This window comes from Oryctolagus cuniculus, chromosome 9 (assembly GCF_964237555.1).
Source record: "Oryctolagus cuniculus chromosome 9, mOryCun1.1, whole genome shotgun sequence".
Lineage (NCBI taxonomy): Eukaryota > Metazoa > Chordata > Mammalia > Lagomorpha > Leporidae > Oryctolagus > Oryctolagus cuniculus.
In genome coordinates this window covers 5,925,917-5,945,230 of record NC_091440.1, presented here as the reverse complement: position 1 = coordinate 5,945,230, position 19,314 = coordinate 5,925,917, and the positions used below count along the sequence as shown (strand labels likewise).

Below are 19,314 nucleotides of genomic sequence, written 5' to 3'. Positions count from 1 at the left end.
CCTGCAGTGCCACCATCCCATATGGGTGCTGGTTCGAGTCCTGGCTGCTCCTCTTCTGATCCAGCTCTCTGCTGTGGCCTGGGAAAGCAGTAGAAGATGGCCCAAGTGCTTGGGCCCCTGCACCTGCATGGGAGACCTGGAAGAAGCTCCTGGCTTTGATCAGCTCAGCTCTGGTTGTTGTGATCATTTGGGTAGTGAACCAGCAGATGGAAAACCTCTGTCTCTACCTCTCTCTGTAACTCTGTCTTTCAAATAAATAAAAATAAACTTTTTTTTTTCTTTACAAAAAAAGCATTTAAAGTAGTTCAGGACTGTAGACTTTTTAACTTTTTGATGCAATTCCTTAGGAAACAAATGAAATCAGCACAGTCCGACTTCTGCGTACCCCAAAAGCTTTAGTGACACGCAAGTTATTTACTCAAATAATAAAGAATATGGGATAAATGTGTTTATGTTTCATCACTTAACTACACATATCTGGGAGCTAATATTTCAAGGAACCTCATTTAAGCTTTGCAGCACTCTCCCTAGCAGTTAGCAAACCAAGTCATGTGAGAATTCCCAAGCCAGTATTCTGTGTTAAGAGCAATTTGAGTTTATAACGTATTGGGAAACATGTACTTTTTCTAGAAAATGCTTATTCTTATTTTAATTAAACACCCCCAGGCAGAGGGAGGAAGAGAAGTCAGTGAGAGCTGGATACTCCGAGATTCTGCACGAGGACAAGCACTCTGAAAAAAGCAGTCTTGTTGTGGTCTTTCTGACCACCACCAGAGCGCTGGCCTGGATAAGCCCAACCCCTGACCCCTAGCTCCACTGTGCCCTTCTGACCTTGCCCATCTACATGGAGCCAGAACAGCATTAACACAGAAACCAAGGTTCCTTCCTGCAGTGTTCTGTGCACTTGGGAATACAAATACTCCCAAAGATTGACTTTGCATCATGTGAATTTGATGGCACATGTCATAAACAGGCAGGATAGTCAGTGCTACATTACTACCTTTTAAGGACGGGCTGCTGCTACAGCTTAGTAAGGTATTCTTGAAATGCCCCAAACAGAAGAGTTTTGTTTTAATAAGAATAAATAAATAAGAGTAGGACCCATGAAAGACAGGAGCAATAGCTACCATAAGAAATAATGGGTAAATTTATTTTCCTTTTTTTGTGGATAGCACTTTACTGCCCCCTTTTGCACTTTAACATCAGAACAAGTTTCTACACAGGACTTACTCTGAAACCAGAGAAATCCTGGGGTGTAGCAAGAGGGTGTCAGGTTCATAGAGAATTAGGTTACCAGACACCACTGCTTAGAGTAACAAGTAATTACCATAAAACTTGCAGCAAGTGCACTACCATCTTCTCTGTGGCTTTAGCTGCCCCAGGAAATAAGGCAGTAATTGGAGGCTGACATGGACATTCCCTGCTTTAATTTGAATATATAGGTGTGTTGGAACAATTGCCTGTTTTCACAGGTGCCCCCTTTTCCACACTTTTTCTAAAACAAATATCATCAGCAACATGAACCCCATTTATTCAAGGACAAGCAGAGGAGCCTAAAAGCCAGCCACACAATTGGGGCCCATTATAGTGTTCTAAGTCCAAAAGCCAGGGAGTGGGGGTGTGGGTTTCAAACTTCACACCAATGACAAGCAAAATCTTTTCAAGAAGAAGAAAGATGAGAAGCACAGAAATTCAAAGGCCTGGTGAGCCCATGGGTGCACAAACCAGTTTAGCAACTCTTTAAGGTGAGGCCATTGTCTCTCTTCATCTATGCATGCACACATGTGGGGGAAAATGCAATTAACCTAAAGTTTAAAGTAAGTTTTATTTATCAAATTCTAATCTGCAATGACAGAGCTCCAGGACCCAATTCTTGGCCCAATGACCTCAACTTGCATTGACAGAGTCTGTGTGTGAGGCTGTGTACACTTTCATTTGAACTTAATCCGTTTTCCTCTGTCACTCTACAATTACTGTACCAGTCAAAATAATATTAAATTTCACAGCCTACAGTGCTGCACAACTGAATGAAAACTGACTCCTTTTGATGTTAATCTTGTTTTTTATTTGTGATATAATGCTCAAAACACTGGTAGTGGCTAAAGTAAATTTTATTTTAAAACACTAAGATAGTATCTCGTAGTTTACACATTTTTTTTCCAGGAAAATAACACAAGTATTTACTTCATTTTTATCCATGATATGATTTTTGCTGTCATAAAAACCTTCCATTCACACAAGGGCATGCCCGTAACAAGCTGAGGATGAAAACATACCTTCTACTCACACGTTAATTATCTACAAGTCAGATTTCAGTGACGCAGGTATCACTGTTTCCTGTTCTTTTTGCAGGTGAACAGAGACTAGTTAAATCTCTGTTGTGAAGCTAAGAACAATTATCAACAACCTATCACAAAATAAAAGACCTTCATTTGTATAGCACTGATCACAGTTCCTCATCGCCCCCACCCCCAACAAAAGCCCTCTTCAGCAATGTTGAAGCTGAGCAAGGGGGAATTTGGGGGCTTGAAGAGCAAGGCTGGGGCATGCAGTGGGAAAGTGAAGACAGGGAGTGACCTCACGAAGCTAAACTCTGTCCTGCTGGTTTGGTGATCAGGCCGGCTCCAGTCTGGAAATGAGGGTTTCATAACCCCGGAGACGAGAGACACTGACGGCTTCTTTCCCAACAGTAATCTGTCTGCACCTGTATAGTCTTGTTCCAAACCATGCTTTCTGCAAGAGTCTATAAAGGAAGGTGGCACCCATGTTATTTATAGGTGAGGCACCAGAGAGAAAAATGGCTTTCCTAGAGAAGGGAGCTCACAGGCCACTGCTAGCTGCTTTTCTGTTGTTTTAGACACAAGCATGTGTGCATTTAGGCGAGTGGGGAAAATCAGAGATGAAAGGCAGATGTAAATCACCTGGGGAATGCTGCGGCATTTTAAACATCTGAAAAAATGCAAAGAAGCGCTCCTTTAGTGGACAGCAGCATCACAACCCAGAGTCAGAGGGCGTGCAGCTTGCAGATCAACTCTCCCTGGGCCCTTCATTCCCACCAACACTCTTGTGTTTTCCAATCTTAAAGAATTTTACCCATTCAGAACAACAGTTCACTCACGTTTCATGAAAAGGAGCCGCTCCCCTCTGATGGGGAGAAGAACGCTGAGAGCTTGCAGGCAGTAGACTCCACGCCTGCTCTCCCGCTGCTGACCTCTGCTCCCTGGGCCCCCGACTCCCTCTGAGGACTGGGTGCTCACTAGCTGTTTGTGTAATGAAAGAATGAATAAATTGGCAAGTAAAGTATGAGAAGAGATAAAATCTCAGTTCTTGATGTAAGAAGGCCTCTCTCCCTGCCAGGTAAGCATCGTAAGGCAACACAGGTTAGGAGGCTGGGTGCAGTTGCTTCCCCAATGGCTGCCCCCTGGACACTTCCTCCTTGCTGGGCTCAGAGAAGGGTCAGCGCCAGGTCTAACATAGGCGAATGACAGAAGACATACTCCTGCGTATCTCATGGCTTTGCCACAGACCGGGAACTAGGCGAAGAAACCGGAGAGAGACAGAGACAAAGCAGGCTACAAAACAGCTTTCTTATGGTTTTCTTGTGGTACCCAACACTCCAACACTAGGCATCTTATAAAAATGTGAACCACATTCCATTGTAACCTTGTGGGCAATATGTCTATTTCCTGCTCCGTCACCACACAGAGCCTGGAATTACTTTGACCAGAGCCCTGAAATAACCAGTAGTTAAATGCTCCGAGTTATTCCAGCAGTGGTACAGCTGAACTAGAGAAGAAGTAGGAGGACGCACTGGGCCCCTGTGTTCTCAGAGGAATGACGAGGTGGCAGCTGCAGACTCTGGCCCGAATGTTCTACAGGTGAGCAGCTGATGAGTGTGGTGAAAATGCGAAGAGGTGCCACTCAGTCCAGAGAACCCCAGGCCCACCAGTACTCAGGGCCCGGCTTCCTTAAACAAACTGCTCCAAACTTGCAGGACATCAAAAGCCAGATGGGCTGCACTGAATGAATCTACAGGCAAGGAGCCAGAATCCCAGTTTGCTGTAGAAATAGGCCTGGACTTGATTTGAGTCTTCTCAGTTCTGACAAGCTGGAAGCTGGCACAGACCCCAAAATCCAAAATAAAATGGCATTTAATTGTGACTAGACTCTGAAAAAGATGTCATACTCTCTCCTTAGCTCGACATACTCAGCATCTAACCAAATGCAAGTCTCCTCAAAAATCTGACCTATTTTTCTCCCAGCAAGAAACAATCAAATATTTAAATTCTTAAAAGGAAAATATTAACAGTCAAAGGAATAATACAACAAATCTGTAAATATTACATGCTGTAATAACTGTCTGTCTTCTAAATGGGCAGATCATTATTCTGCTTCCATTGGATATAACCTTGTTATTTCCAAGATTCAAAGATCCACTTAGAATTTCATGCCCATTGTAAAAAAGTGACTATAAATCAACATGGCAAAGAGAAGAATTATACCCAAACCTTTCTCTTCACCCACCTTGTACACAGTAGTGATTTGAGCAAGCACATGCTTAATTTAGTTATATCATAACTTCATTACTCAACTGCATAGAAAGGAGAAGTATGGAATTAAGAAGAGGGATCCGGCACCAAAATGTCTGGGTTCAAATCCACTCATTAGCTACATAGGGTTAAGTTCATTAATCAGTTTGTCCTCAATCTCTTCCGTGGTATCACGGGATAGATAAAAGGACCTTATGGTTACCATGAAACTTCAAGGAGCATTTGTCAAGCAGTTAGAATGGCAGCTGGAACCTAGTGAATGTCATATGCAATGGCTGTTAGAATGAATGATGTCCACTAGGTAAGCAGGTTTCTAAACAAGAAATATCATGTAATATTAATGCAAAAATTCCCTACAAGTGGAATTCATATATTCCTTCTACTGTACCCTTTATGAGAATACTCAAAATGGATTCTAAGACTCTTAGTGTATAGTTAAATAACTGAATGGGTACATACAGGAGAGACTGTCTGACTTTGTAGTACACAGGAAATAAAAAGGCACTTAAATAGTGAATATTTGGCACATAAAAAAAAAAGGCCTTGAAACAGTGAATATTAATTCGGCAGGTAAACGACATAAAACATAACATCAGAGTTGAAAAAGTGAAAGTGTCATGTTAATGTCTTTATTAACAGGGTTTTTTCATTTTTTTTTTCCTTTGGACATGGAAGGCAAATTGAACCAAAGCCAGGTACGCAGTAGATACTCAGTTAATTTTTATTAATAATATCTGACATTTATTAGTTCATTGTGTCAAACACAGAGCTAAATTCTTTAAATACATTTAATCAACAGCACAATTCTATGGCTATTTTATTCAGTACTGTTTATTACCATCCCTGTTTTAGAGATGGAACAATGGAGACAGAGGTAATACCACCACAAAGGTGCACAGCCAACAAAAGGCCAACCTGGGACTGGATTCCCACAAGCAAATTCCGAAGCATGTGCTCCCGATTAAACTAGAGTAGCTCTTGCCCCACTGTCTTTGCTAAATTGAATTACTCAATCTATCCATTATCACGCTCATCTTTAAAAGTCATAGGTACTGATAATCCCCACATTACAACAGTGGCTGAACTCAGTAGGTCAGTGATCTCACAGGTCTACTTGTTCTGAAGTAAAGGAGTCTGTTCACAGGTGGAAACTTCAGGGACACATGCTGCCCTGAGCTGAAGCAGCATCACCTTGGCTGGCTTACTACTCATTATGCCAGCTATTCCCTGTGCTTTGCTCAGAGATGTCCTGGCTTCCAAGACTCAGCTTCCTCCTCCCCTGGATGCTTGTATGAGCCTCTTCAAGACGAGTGCCAGTCTCTCTTGCCCTGCTCGCCCGCACACCAGGCCGCAGCCCCCTGGCCAGGCACCTGCTTGGGTTTCTGCTCTCCACTAGCCTTAGAGTTTAACTATCTGGAGGTAGTGATTGTTGGGCTTTGCACAAGGGTGCTTTAAAAAGTGTGCAGGAAAACCAAATTCAAATTTAAGTGTTTTGGTGCAAAAAATATTTGCACTCCATGCACAGCTTTTTCAAAATATACAATCTCCAATGAATTCTTTGAAGATCCCATGTATTATCAAAGCCTACTATCAGGCCTAACAATCGATAAGTATTATAGAATTAATAAGTGAATGATCCACCATTAGTGGCCTAGATACTTTATTCCTGGCTCCTAAACCAAAAGGACAGGGAGCAGCAAGACAAGAGGTCCCAAAACAGCTTTTAAAAGTGGGATGATCTTAAAGTGTGGTGTTCCAGCACCTGCACCACCTAGGAGCTGTAGAAATGTAAATTCCCCATCCCTGCCACAGACTTCAGAAATCCCAGAAGTGCCTAACTGCACAAGCCCAGCAGGCAATTCTGTGCCCTAAAGTTCAACAGAAGGATAAATTCTCTAATGGTAGAGGATAGGCAGCCACCCACATGGACTTGGGTTGTGTCCCTCGGACTACTGAAATGAAACAACGTTTGCCCAGGCTTTTCAGATAGGGCAGCTGGGGGAGACTTGCACAGGCATCAGGTGTCCCACCAGCCCTTTCGAAGGCTGCTTAACTGCAATGTGCCTTCCCAACACAGGAGTAAGATGTGCGATCACATTTGATCCATGTCATAAAGACAGGGCCAGCGAGGTGGCCAAGCAGGCACGGGAAAAGCTGCCGCCCACAGTGACGGCATCCCATATGGGCGCTGGTTTGAGTCCAGATGGTTCTACTTCTGATCCAGCTCTCTGCTATGGCCTGGGAAAGCAGTAGATGATGGCCCAAGTCCTTGGGCCCCTGCACCCGCGTGGGAGACCTGGAAGAAGCTCCTGGCTCCTGGCTTTGGATCACCACAGCTCTGGCCACTGAGGCCATTTGGGGAATGAACCAGTGGATGGAAGACCTCTCTCCCTCTCTCTGCCCCTGCCTCTCTGTAGCTCTGCCTTTCAAATAAAAAAAAAAAAAAAAAAAAAAAAGACACACAACCAGGAGAAATAGGGAACTTCTACTTGGGAGTCCATTATATGGATGATTCATTTTCCCATAGAAAGGGGGAAGGATTCAAGGCCTATGGGAGTTATTTGTTCTTAATCTAAAATGCATCCAAATATAGTTCTGGCAGTTAAGTGAAAAACGACATTTTCTAACTCCATCCTCAGTCAGCCAGATTTTGAACTTGACTTGACCATGACTCGTCCTGCAACCCTCACTCACTGGCGGTTCCGATTCAGGAGGCCAGTGGAAAGGGCAACGACTGAAATTTGGAAGGTTTTTCAGGTCACAAAACCACATTGTGCCTCAGTTTCATCAGCACTAACAGGAGAGGCCGGAAGAGATAATCTGAAAGACACTCTCTGCTTTGAAGGCCAGCAACCCTGTGATATGCATGTGGGTTAGGTGCCTGCAGAGGGTGTGGATGGAAAGTCAGAGTAGGCAGACATCAGGGAGCTGTGTCCCACACAGCTGCTGTAATCACCTACTTCCCCACAGCACAAACACGTTGACCCTACTGGTTTCAAAAATCCAGTAACGCTCACAACTGCTCATACCCTGAGTGACTTGGGAGTGGTGTACGTGAAAGGCACCAATTAAGTCCTCAGTGGCCATGGGGACTTCACTAGCAAGTATTGAAAGAATGACACAGATATGAGCCATATGCTGTAATTAAAACTGGATGCAATTGAATGTAAATCATAATTTAAAGAAACTGCATTCTGTAATCACTTCCTACAGAAAACACAGTCTATCTGTAGCATGGGAGGAAGTGATCTGTTTCATGTGTGACAGAACCGGAGCTCTGAACGTGTGCTCCTCGCTGAGGAGTCAGAATCTACCCATGCTCTCAGAGAATGCCCAGAGCCAACTATTAATACTTCTTGACTGCCAATTTCTCCCTCATATTTTGTATAGAGAATTACCAAGGGCAGAAACTATCTGTTTTGTTTTAACGGAGTTTTGTTTTGTGTTTTGCAATCAGCAAGGATGCACTCATTCACTAGCCACAAAGTGCCTTGGACTAGAATTATATATTTGAATTTATACATGAAAAGGATAATATTTCAATAGTTTAGAGGCACTGCTGATTCTCCTGGAACCACAGAAACAGGCTGCCCTGGCATTTTGTGTGCATGGAAACACATTTCACAATCGATTCCCCACTCTGACTAGTTTTCTTATCTATCATACCTCTCAAATATGCTCGTGCAGGTAGCAGGCAAAACTAAATGTTGGAGGAGGGTTAGTAAACAAATAGCAGGCCTTTCTTGCATCATTTCTTTAATCACTTTAACCCTGTTCCCAATAGAAAGCTGGAGGCCAAGGCAATTCAGCTTCTTCTTTTGTCACTTGCCTGCCATAAATATGCACCAGTCTCCATCTGAAAAGCTGAAGGGGGCCCGCAAGCTTGCTGGACATTTATCATGTTCTGTTCCCTGTTAACAAGCAAATACTTTAGTTGAATGGGCTATTAGCAATCATTGTCAAATGAGAATGCAAGGTGCTAGGATGTGACCAGCTTGTAAATTAGGAGATGTCCCTTCTCTTTGATGAATCTGGACAAATGAAATAGATCTTTTGATATAAGTTACTGAATTATATTAGAAAAGAAGGGGAAACAAGCAGGCACGGGGTACCGCAGGTCCCTGTGCAATAATTTCAAAATGTTTTAGCCGATAAAAGCTACACAGTAATGACTCCAGTAATTCTCATAGCAATGAGAAAACCAGGCAACAAATGTAATGTATCTAAAGCCCAAACAGATGGTCAAGTCAGCTGAGAATTAGGAACACAATCAATGAAATGGGTTTAAAACAGTATATTTAGGATTTAATGGGAATCCTCATCATTCACTTATGGAAGCAGAAGTCTAAAGCCCTCATGTTGTTAAGACAAAAACAGCATTGAAGTCTCCTTTGAAAAACACACCCAAGATCCACTCCATCAAGAGAGACACTTGGGGTGTTTGCAGGCTTCGCTATTTTCCATGTCTGAAGAGTTCAGGCTCTTAAAGAAACGCTAAGGCCTTTCTGTAATTTGCCAAAAAGGAGGCAATAGCGCACATCTTTCCTCTCAGGCTCGACCCAATTGCGGATGTCGCCCTGCGTGTAAGCCAATCACGGGTTCAATGGCTGACTTTGTTTAATGACTAGAATGGGAAGTGTGGAAAGCAAAAAACTAAATTCCGGCTTATTTACAGGGCTGTTGAGGACAGAGAGCAGTGGGACTTAACAGCCTGGAGACGTTTTCAACTTTAGAGCTCGCTGGCACTAACATCTTTATAACCTTCCCATCCACCTCAAAGGCTAAGACTCACATTTAGGGGTAAAATATCTTCCAGATAGAGCTTACTGGTTTCGGCATACGAGATAGCTACTAATTTGAATCAAAGCTAAGTTTCCACCCCCCTCTCTTTTATTTTTTTTTTTAAACTTTACTGTCTATTTTTTCCAGGGTGGGAAGGACAAAACAGCAGATCTCTGTGGCGGGGGGAGCGGGACCCTGAGCAATGTTTGCTTTTGCTTCTTGTGATGGAGCAGGTCTGAAAGATGCTGAAATCAAAGGGTCTCTGTTTTCTTTTCAGATAACCCCAGCGCTACCTATCCCCTCTGGTCTCTGTTCCTTCCCAGCATGTCCCTGCCTGAAGCCCAAATAGATTAAGGCAGGCATCGCGAAGGGCGGTTAATCCTGCAGAAATGGCAGCCGCTGTTAGGCCAGGAGTTAAAAAGGAAAAATCTTCCAGGCCCTAACAACTGCGGCGATCTGAAGTTTTAATCAGCCCCAATCTCAATCTGTAAAAAGGCAGCCAATGAAATCCACCTTTGCCATATTATCCACCACCAATGAGCAAGAACCGAGCAGCTTTTCTTCGCCGCTTTCACCCTCCCAGGCCACAAGTGGAGCTTTCAGACTTTCTAATCCCAGTGTCCAAGTCTGCGTGGTTCTCACATAATACCCAACAGCCTGGAGCGAGCGCCTTCGCCTCGACACCCTTTTCAGAGACGTGTCATTTCTAACATCAAGCTAATCTATATGTTGCCATGGCTTCCCCCTTTATCTGCCTTTACATCTTATGAACTGCATGGATTTACCACATTATTTTTATCTGAAAGACAGAAAATGGTGGTTTTATTGCCATACAATCAGATTACTGCTGCTAGTTTCTCTATGCCTTTTTACCATACTTCAATCAAAAGGGATCAGTTTCTTTATGCTCTGCCGTTGATTTACATTGCATCTGTAAAGACCTCGTCTGGGTTGTAATCCCCTTATTAACTATGACCAGGGTTGATTTGCCTAAAAATAAAAGCAAATTGTGTCAGACCCTTTCACTTTGTTTTTGATTCGGAACTACAAAATGGATTACTAAAGAAATCTTCAGAGTTCACACGGCTGGTATAGTGCTGAATTTAAAATGAGAATTAAACAAGTTAAACAGGGGAGCCATGTCAACGGTTTACGTTTTCCATCACGGGAGAAGGGCTGAATTGCTTATGTCTTTGTATTCTTTGGCTTTGGAGAGACAATGAAGCCACAGGAGTTTTTCCAAGCTGTTCGGAACCCGTCCCATTCGCTACCCGGCCTTCTTTGCTCTTATACTCCTTCCCCAGCCCCATTCTAATTCCCCCCTTCTAGAGAGGAGGGGGGCGCTCTTTCCTGAAAGAGCTAATTCCGGAACCCTATAGCTCCGTGGGTCCTGCATATTTTAATCAAAATATTTTAAAGAGTCCAACATTCCTCTCTAAGGTTCTGCTCCGCTACACAAAGGCTGAGCTCATAAGCAAATTATGTAGATGTATAAATAGGTGACCTGAAAAACAGGTTCTTTATGTTGGCAGCAAAGGCAGGCAGAGATGAGGGCCACCACCATCTTCATCATCATCTTTCTTTGAACAGCACTTCTATTTTCCAATTAAATATTTTCATAGTTTTCATAAGAGTTAAAATCTTTCCTAAGACATTTTTCTTAAAAAAAAAAATTAGAGTCTACAGTCTGCATTTTCCTGTTCTCTGCCACTCCCATTCCTCTGACGCATGGCTGAAGTCATGCTGGGATCTCAAACCATCTCCCCTCAGGTGCACGCGCTCTGAAGCATTGTTCAAAGTTGGGTGCCAAACTGAAGTTCCTGGGTGCCGCCCGAAGTAGCACAGGGGAAGACAAAGCAGCGAGGGTTCAGTTGCTCCGACTGCAACGCCTGTCTGGAGGCAATTATCACGCGGCCCACCAACCCAAGGATTTACCCAGTAAGTGTACAGACAAGAGGTTTTAGGATAATTAATATAAATACACCAATCACTCTTCAGCTGACTCCGTATGGAGAAGCTATTCCCACATGCAGTTTTTACGTGGTCTCCTGGCGATGGCTAATTCACCTGTCCTCAGACTGCAGCTTAGAGTCAGAAAAGCTTAGGAATGTTGGAGTCATTTGCATTTCTTTGCATCGGGAGGACAAGTGTCAACAGCTACGCTTTGTGAAAGATTTAGAACCAAGTGCTTAACCAATCATCTTAACCTCCAGCTCCAGTTCCCGAGGCCTGAAGCCGTAATTGTGAAGGTTAAGAAGTGCTGTCCTGAGACACATGATTCCCAAATAAATTCTCATCTGAAAAGAAGGCTACCAAGCACGTTGGGAGGTGTTGCTCTGGCCTCGGCTTTGTGCTCCGCCTGGCGCGGCTGTCCTGTGGAACAAGGACAGTCTATTACCTACAGTTTATCATCCTGACAAAATGTGAGGAATGTGGATGTGAAAGCACTAACAATTCCACCCCTGGTGCTTTGTGCTTTTTTCTCTCTATATTAAAACCGACAAGATTAACCCAAACGCAAACTGTGGAGCATAGTTCAAGGGGCTATTCAATCAGTGCTGAATGTGCATTTGTTTACTTACAAAAATAAGAATTTCGGACACAATGGGAGGCAGGCTGGCTTATATGTTATTGAATGCACTGTTTAAACAGCACTACCCATTGTAGTTTATTTTATCCATCTCTGACAGGTCTGTATTTATTCAGAGCTTGACTGTGGGGAAGCCCCTGCATTGGAGGTTATCTGGATATCATCCAGCCATTCTTTTGCATCAAGCCAATCAATATCAGGAACGAAGTATTATGTAGGGAAAAAATTACATGGGGCAAGCAAAATGCTTTGATAACTAACTAGCATGTGATGCCCAGGGAAGCAGCAGCAACCCTAGATACAGAAATGCATGCGCGACTGCCATTTTCATCGAAGTCAGTGTTAACTCTTTCCAGAATCACACCACTACAGATTTGCTCACTCTAAAGTGAAGTTAATTTTTTTTTTAAAAGAGTGAACTATTTTATTTTGGCAAAACATGATGCTTGGAAAAAATTTGTTCTACTAAAATGTTAATTAGAAATGGAAGCTAGGCTTTGCTGTTCTCTCCTGAATTAAAAAAAAAAAATCGTAACTTAACTGATCCAAATGGCTACAACTGACCCAACTGTAGCAAAACCTATGAATGATCTAACAGATCGGCCGCCCGCGTTTCAGTGCTCAGTGCACAGAACTCCTCTGGATTATCTCATAAACTCTTGGGGACGGGGGCAGCAGCCGATGTGATTCAAGTAGTTAAGGAGACGCTGAGTTTACAGAGGATTTCTGGACCTTGTATTCAAACAGCTGCTGCAAGCTCCCCGTGTGGACCACCTGCTAAAAAAGCTGACCTCCGAATGAAACAAATCTAATTACTGACGGGGGCTTCATTATACACGAATTGTTGCACAGGTCATAGGAACTGCTGGAGAAACTTCACTGCCTTTGACTACCTTCCTGCCACGTCGTGTGCACTGAGTGAAACTTTCCCCTGGAAATGCACATGCAACTTCCCCAGGTAAGGCAACCCCCTGGCACCAGGGCTTTGCAGTGTGTGGCTCTGCTTTGTTGTTTTGTTTCATTCTCAAACCTGGCAAAGGCTCTTTGGTCTCATTCTCCAGGAAGAAATCTTTCTGGTCTCTCAGGCTAGCGTTCACTACTCTGCGAGGCAGACCCTCGTCCAGGGCCATGGCGTCCGGGCCTGCAGGCCAGCCATTGTGTCACAATGCTAAGGGAAGTTTCACCGTGGCGACCCGGGAGCCATCACACGGTGAGCGGTGAGGGGAGGCAGCCTTCTCCGAAATGCAGGCCCCTAGCTTAGGTCTCTAACTCGCGGCCTGGCCTGGGAGGAGCCTTAGTCCTCCGTACTGGGGAAGCGTCCGTCACCCCCGCTCCTCCCAGCACCGGACCAGAAGGTCTTCCCTTCAAAGCCTGGGTTGAAACCAACATCGTCCACTCTCTCGCCCTCAACGCGCCTCCTGGATACACACGGATCAAGCAGAACGCAAAGACTCAGGTGTGGACCTGGGCGCCGAAGGGGTTAATGGGACCGTCTTCCAAGCAAACTTCAGCTCGAATACCGAGTCCCGACGGCGCAGGGGCGGGGGATCGGCCGCAGGGAGCGCGGACGAGTGAAAGTGCGAGGCGGCGGCGCGGGCGGCCCGGAGGCGGGGCGCGGCCGGCGCGCGTTCCGCGTGGAAGAGTGACCTCTGCAGGCGCCCGCGCTTCGCCGCCCGACCTGGTGCCTCCGGACCCGGGCGCCAGGGCTGGGTCGGCAAACACCCCACCTGGCATTAACCAGCCCACGCCGCCACCACACAGGCGGCTGCCCCTCGAGGCTTCTGGTGGCGCGCAGGGTCTGTGGGCCGGTGCCACCCCGCGCCCCGCGCCCCGCACCCCGCGAGCGTCCCCGCTTAGAGCCCTCCGTGGCCGGGATGCTTTTGTTCTTTTACTGGAGGAAGTCGGAGTTCGCAGGTGGATAGGAGGCGGCCCATTTTTAGGAGTGGATGCGGTGTTTTGATTCCGAGGTGATCTCTAAACCAACCCGCCATCTCTTCCCTCCCAAGTCCACTCGCAACGCGCTCAACTTCAATCAGGCCACGGACTCAGCCTCGCGGGGGCCAGGCCTCGCTCCGGGAGGCGGCCGCCGTCTGCACACTCTCGCCAAGCGTCTCCGGGCTGGCGGGGAGCGCGAGGCCGTGCGCAGTACCGAAGGCGCAGACCAGGGCCACATTTAGGCACGCGCTCCGTTTCCTAAATTCTGAATGCACTCCGCAGCCCGCATCGACGGCGACTCCCCACAACGCCCGGCCTGCTCCCGAACGCAGCAAATCGGATCCCGAGAACCCCCGTCCTTCTCCCACCCAGGTCCCCCGCCCCCAGCCGCCCCCAAGGCGAAGGAGCGGCGCCCGGCGGGCAGGGCCCCGCGCGTTTGCAGCAGCCGTCCTCAGCATGCAGTCGAGCCCGCCGAGTCCCGGGCACGGCTCAGAAACCGAGGGAGGGAAGGCCGAAACGCCGGGCGCAGGCACCCTCGCCGCCAGGTCCTCCCGCGGGGCTCCGGGGGCGGCTGGCGGCGACGCCGGGCTCCCTCGCGAGGTGCGCCGCCGCACCGCCCCGGCCGCGGGGCCCTGCCCGCCGCCCGCGCCTCCGGAGCCCCGCCGGTGCCCGCGCGTCTGCAGCCCCGGGTCCCCGCACAGCGGCGAGGGTCAGGGATCGCCACCGGACACCTCCCCGGACGCGACACCCGAGCCCCCGGGGCTGCCTGCGGCCCGGCGCGCTGCGGGGCGAGGGGGAAACCACGGGCGGAGAGGGCGCCCCTTCGAGCCGAGCGAGGGCCACGCGCAGCGGGCGGGCGCCCGGGGACCGAGGCTCGGGAGCCGGCGGCCCGACCCCTCCTCCTCCCGCACGGACGGCGCGGCGGACGGCGCGGAGCGCGGAGGCCACTTACTTGGAGTTCGAGGAATTCCAATAGATAGGCTCTAAAACTATCGATCTGGAGATCGCAGTTCTGCACAAAACCATCAAAACTCCCCAGCAGTACTTCCACACGGAGTCCCTCCGGACGGCCATGGCCAAGCCGCTCCCAGTCTGCGCGCTCCGGGCGGCCGAGGCGGGGGCAGGACGCAGGCCGGGGACCCGCTCCCCAGGCGGCTCCGGGGCGCGCCGCGCAGCGCCCGCGGCGGCCGAGGCCAGGTGCGCTCGCCCTGCGGGGCCCTCAGGGCGCGGGGCGGGAGCGCACGCGCGGGGCGCGGCGGCGCGGCGGGCTCGGGGCTCCGGGGCGCCGCGCCGGACGCAGCTCGGACGGCCGGCTCTCGTGCGGCTCCAGCGTGCCGGGCCAGCCGCGGCGGGTGACCAGGGAGGACGCGGGGCCGGGGCGCGAAGGCCCGAAGCGGACGGACGACTCGACGCGGGGCAGCGGGCGGCGGGCGCCGAGCCCGGAGCGCGGCCGCCTCAGACTATAGATCCAGGGGCGCGGGCAGCGGCCCGAGCGCGCGTCGGCGCCTCTCCATGTCCCGTGGCGCGGAGCGGAGAAGGGCGCCTCCTCGGTCCTCGCGGCTCCCGGCCCGCGGAGCAGGTAGGCGGGCGCTCGGCCCCCGCCGCGGGCGCCGGACCCGCGCGGGCCTTTGTGTGCGGGGAGGGCGCCGGGACCGGCTGCGCGAGCGGCTCCTCGTTCCGGCGGGCGCCGCCGTCCCCGCCGAGGAGAGTCAGCGCGGCCGGCGCGCTGTCAGAGCGCTATAAACGCGGGGCCCCGCCCCGAGTGGCGCCGCCCATTGGCCCGCCGCGCGGCAGCCGCGCGCTGGTTGGGCGCGGGCCCCGTCCGTCCGCCGCCCCCGCCCGACATTGGGCGCCGCGAGGCGGGGCGCCGGCTGACAGGTGAGCCCCGCCCCCGGCCCCGGGCGGGCGGTGTGGGGCGAGCGGCGCGGAGCAGACGCCCGGCGAGGGCCGGCGCCGCGGGGCCCGCCGAGCGCGGGGCGGGCGGCCACGCCGGCACCTGTGCCCGCACGCACTCCGCGGCGCACCTTCCACGCGGCCGGGAGGGCGAGGCGCAGGCTGCGCGTCTCCCGCGGGCTCCCGTCGGGCCGCCCGCTCCCTCCGCAGCCTCCGCTCCGTGGGTTTAGGTCGCGGCGGCGGAGTCAGCGGCTCCCGCGCTCCCCACCGCGGGGCCTCTCCTCCGGACGTGGGAGCCCACGCCCGTGCGTGTCGGCGCGCGAGAGACCCGCGCGGAGAGGGGCCGGCGTTCGTCTCGCCTCGGCCTCGGCGAGCGCGGACGGGCGGCGCGCTCGGCTTCCACGGACCCACAGCGCCCACTAGCGGCCGCCCGCGCCGCCCGGCGCCCAGCGAGCGCAGCCGCCGCCCGAGCCTGCCGGCCGCCGGGTCCCGCGAGCACCGGCCGAGCCTGCCGGCCGCCGGGTCCCGGGGCGCGCCGCTCGGTGCCCGGCGCCTCGGAGCTGTGCCGGCGCCTCCGAGCTCTGCCCGGCGTCTCGGAGCTGTGCCGGCGCGCGCGTGTCCTGGCCTTCCCGATGGCGGTGCGCACCGGCGCCGTGCGCTCGTCCCGGACTCTCCTTCGGACTGCCGGGAGTGACCACTGGACTGGACGCGCGAGCGGCCGAGCGCACGGCGCTGGCCCCGTGCTGTTCGCTCCCGCTGCAGGACGAGCTGCACTGCCGCTCCGGTGCCGGGTTTTTACTAACCGCAGTGGACGTGCGTTTCGGTCGCAGCGTCGGGGGCCGTGACCGAGACGGAGTGGTTGAAGCTGGAAATGGCACCGACGCGTGCCCGGTGCGCAGCGCGCTCGGCGCTTTGAATACATCTGCTAGGGAGGATTTATAAACAGCCCAAAGACGGGATTTCGATTTGAAGTTACCGGCAGATCCCCCAGGAGAGATGAAAGAGACCGGAAGGGGCCGGCGCCATGATTTCTAACTTCGCGGGAGTGGAAAAGGTCTAGTTCCCAGTATGCTTAAAGAATTTAAGTTCGCTGCAACCCACTGCCGGGGTACTTGAAAACACTTGGGGCGAAGGGATCAACAGACGACGTGTGTTGCAGTTTTGAATCCGTGCACATGAGGGAACTTTTAAAAAAGGTCATGAAATTGTGTATCATCAAAAATAAACTATCGTCTTAAAATTTGGCAGCTAAATATGCACCTTTCCGTCTCACTTTATGAACTTTCTGTGGTGCCCCTGTATAAAGTTAGCCGAATGTCTTCATGGGGAGGATTTCTCATGGTTTAGCAAGCTTGCTGTTGTGGAATTTGTGACCTCTTAACTCACTACATCCTCTGCGAGTAAACTAGAGGAAATAAAGGAAATTGGCATTGTCTGAAAATAACCCAGCTTCCAAAAATACTGTTTACAGAAAATCAGTCTCTCATCCAAAGCATTTTACCTTGGGGAAAATGTAAATCTACTCTTTAAAATCAGAGATTACTAAAGTCTTTAAAACCAGATTACTACTGATAAAGTGTGAATGTTTACCAACTTTTAGTAACTCGATTCGCTAAGACTGAAAACTGCAATAGCACACAATTTTGAGCTGTAAAATTTCAGTAACTGTCACCGCAAGCCACTTTTATCTACTACTGAACATGTACCATGCCAGGCAAAACGGTTTCGTGTTAGCATGTACAAAAGGCCAAGCAGAAATTGTACGTCTGCCTAATACTTGCTTGCATTTGGACTTCATTTTACAATTCTTAGTGAAATCTGGTTACTGTGCAATTTCACCAGGATGAACTTAACATAGAGGGAGCAGATAAAATTCCAGCAGAATGTTCTCGAAGCTGAGGAAGTTCCAAAGTCAAACGAACAAACAGTTGGGAATTTGTCAGTTGTGAAATACAGTGCGGCAGCAAGTGTGAGACCCAGTTGGATACTTTTAGTTTTCTAACAGGGCAATCAGTTTTGCCCAAGAAAACGTACCTAGTAATTCTGTCTCTATGAGCTGGCGCTGCGGCTCACTAGGCTAATCCTCCGCCTTGCGGCACCGGCACACCAGGTTCTAGTCCGGGTGGGGGCACCGGATTCTGTCCCGGTTGCCCCTCTTCCACGCCAGCTCTCTGCTGTGGCCCAGGAGTGCAGTGGAGGATGGCCGAAGTGCTTGGGCCCTGCACCCGCATGGGAGACCAGGAGAAGCACCTGGCTCCTGCCATCGGATCAGCACAGTGCACTGGCCGCAGCGCACTGGCTGCGGCAGCCATTGGAGGGTGAACCAATGGCAAAGGAAGACCTTTCTCTCTCTCTCTCTCTCACTGTCCACTCTGAGTGTCAAAAAAAAAAAAAAAAAAAAAAAAAAAAAAAAAATTCTGTCTCTGCCCCTTTGAATTCATAGCACTTTTTGGTCTGTAGGACTTACGGTGTTTCTTGCAAAGTCTTCCATCAATTGTAAAGACATGCTTCAAGACACATGTAACATACCCTTTGTAAAAACAAGCTTACCTAAGTCACAGAAAACTAATTTCGTGTTGTCCAAGCTGTGCATGTTCTTGCTAATCCTCTCCTGAACCTGTACCCTTTGTACAAGAACTCTGGCGAATCACGTTGGGCCCAATGTACCTCCACAAGGATGACTTTCCTGAACGGGAGCAAAATAACAACCCTTTCTTAAAAACAACTCCACGATAACACCACCCCACCCCCCAATCACTCCACTTCTAAAACTCTGATTACACTCTGACACATCTTCACTTTGAGCCTACTCGTCTCAGGAGAGTACTAAGCTTGGTTAAGACAATCATTTAAGTTCAGTCAACTTACCTTCCGAATCACAAAGCATATTCCTTATGAAAGCAAGACGCCCTATGCAAGGGTCTTTAAGAGTTCACAGAAAATGACTGAAAAATGGCATGGATCTCAAAATTTTTACACCGAAATAGATTCTTTTAATTCCATTTTCCAGGGAACATTTGGAAGTGTCCTTGTATTCTCTACCACCAGTCAGAACTCAGTACCTTTTCTTCTATGGCATCCTAAGGCCACACAGCACAGATGACAAGAACACAAGAAAGGCTTCTAACAGCTAGAGCACCTGGGAGGAAACATCATTTCTATTTGGAGAGGTGTGGAAGACCAGCCAGCATGCCACATCACTCCCAAATGCATTGGGTAGTGTGGTAGAGACAAAGAACAGCTGACAGCAAGCTGTGCATTTGGGTCCTCTCATTTATTCTAATATCTGAACCTCTCCTAACAAGAATTCCACTTTTGCCCTCATACTATGAAAATAAAGCTAAATTATTCTGGGAAATCACTGTTGGTAGCCAAAAGGTGATATCATCACCTATTCTGGATCCACAAAGCCACTTTTCCTCCCTCTTTTTCCCACTTTATAATAAGAGGTTCAAAAGCACTTGGAACCAACTGGAATTACATAATCCTTTAATTCCTTATTTTACCTCTCATGTAACCCATAGCGAAAGCCTGGAGAATGAGAAGGAAGCAATCATCCAAATG

General features: G+C 49.3%; 1 protein-coding gene across 1 annotated transcript in view; it reads right to left on the bottom strand.

The window, feature by feature from the left end:
• EFNB2 (ephrin B2) overlaps positions 1-15,174 on the bottom strand; it is a 43,398-nt gene extending 28,224 nt beyond the window's left edge. Inside the window, exon 1 of the mRNA XM_070048582.1 lies at positions 14,810-15,174. Coding sequence (XP_069904683.1) covers positions 14,810-14,931 — 122 coding nt within the window. The 5' untranslated portion in view covers positions 14,932-15,174. The remainder of the gene's footprint in view (positions 1-14,809) is intronic.
• Positions 15,175-19,314: the final 4,140 nt, after the last annotated feature.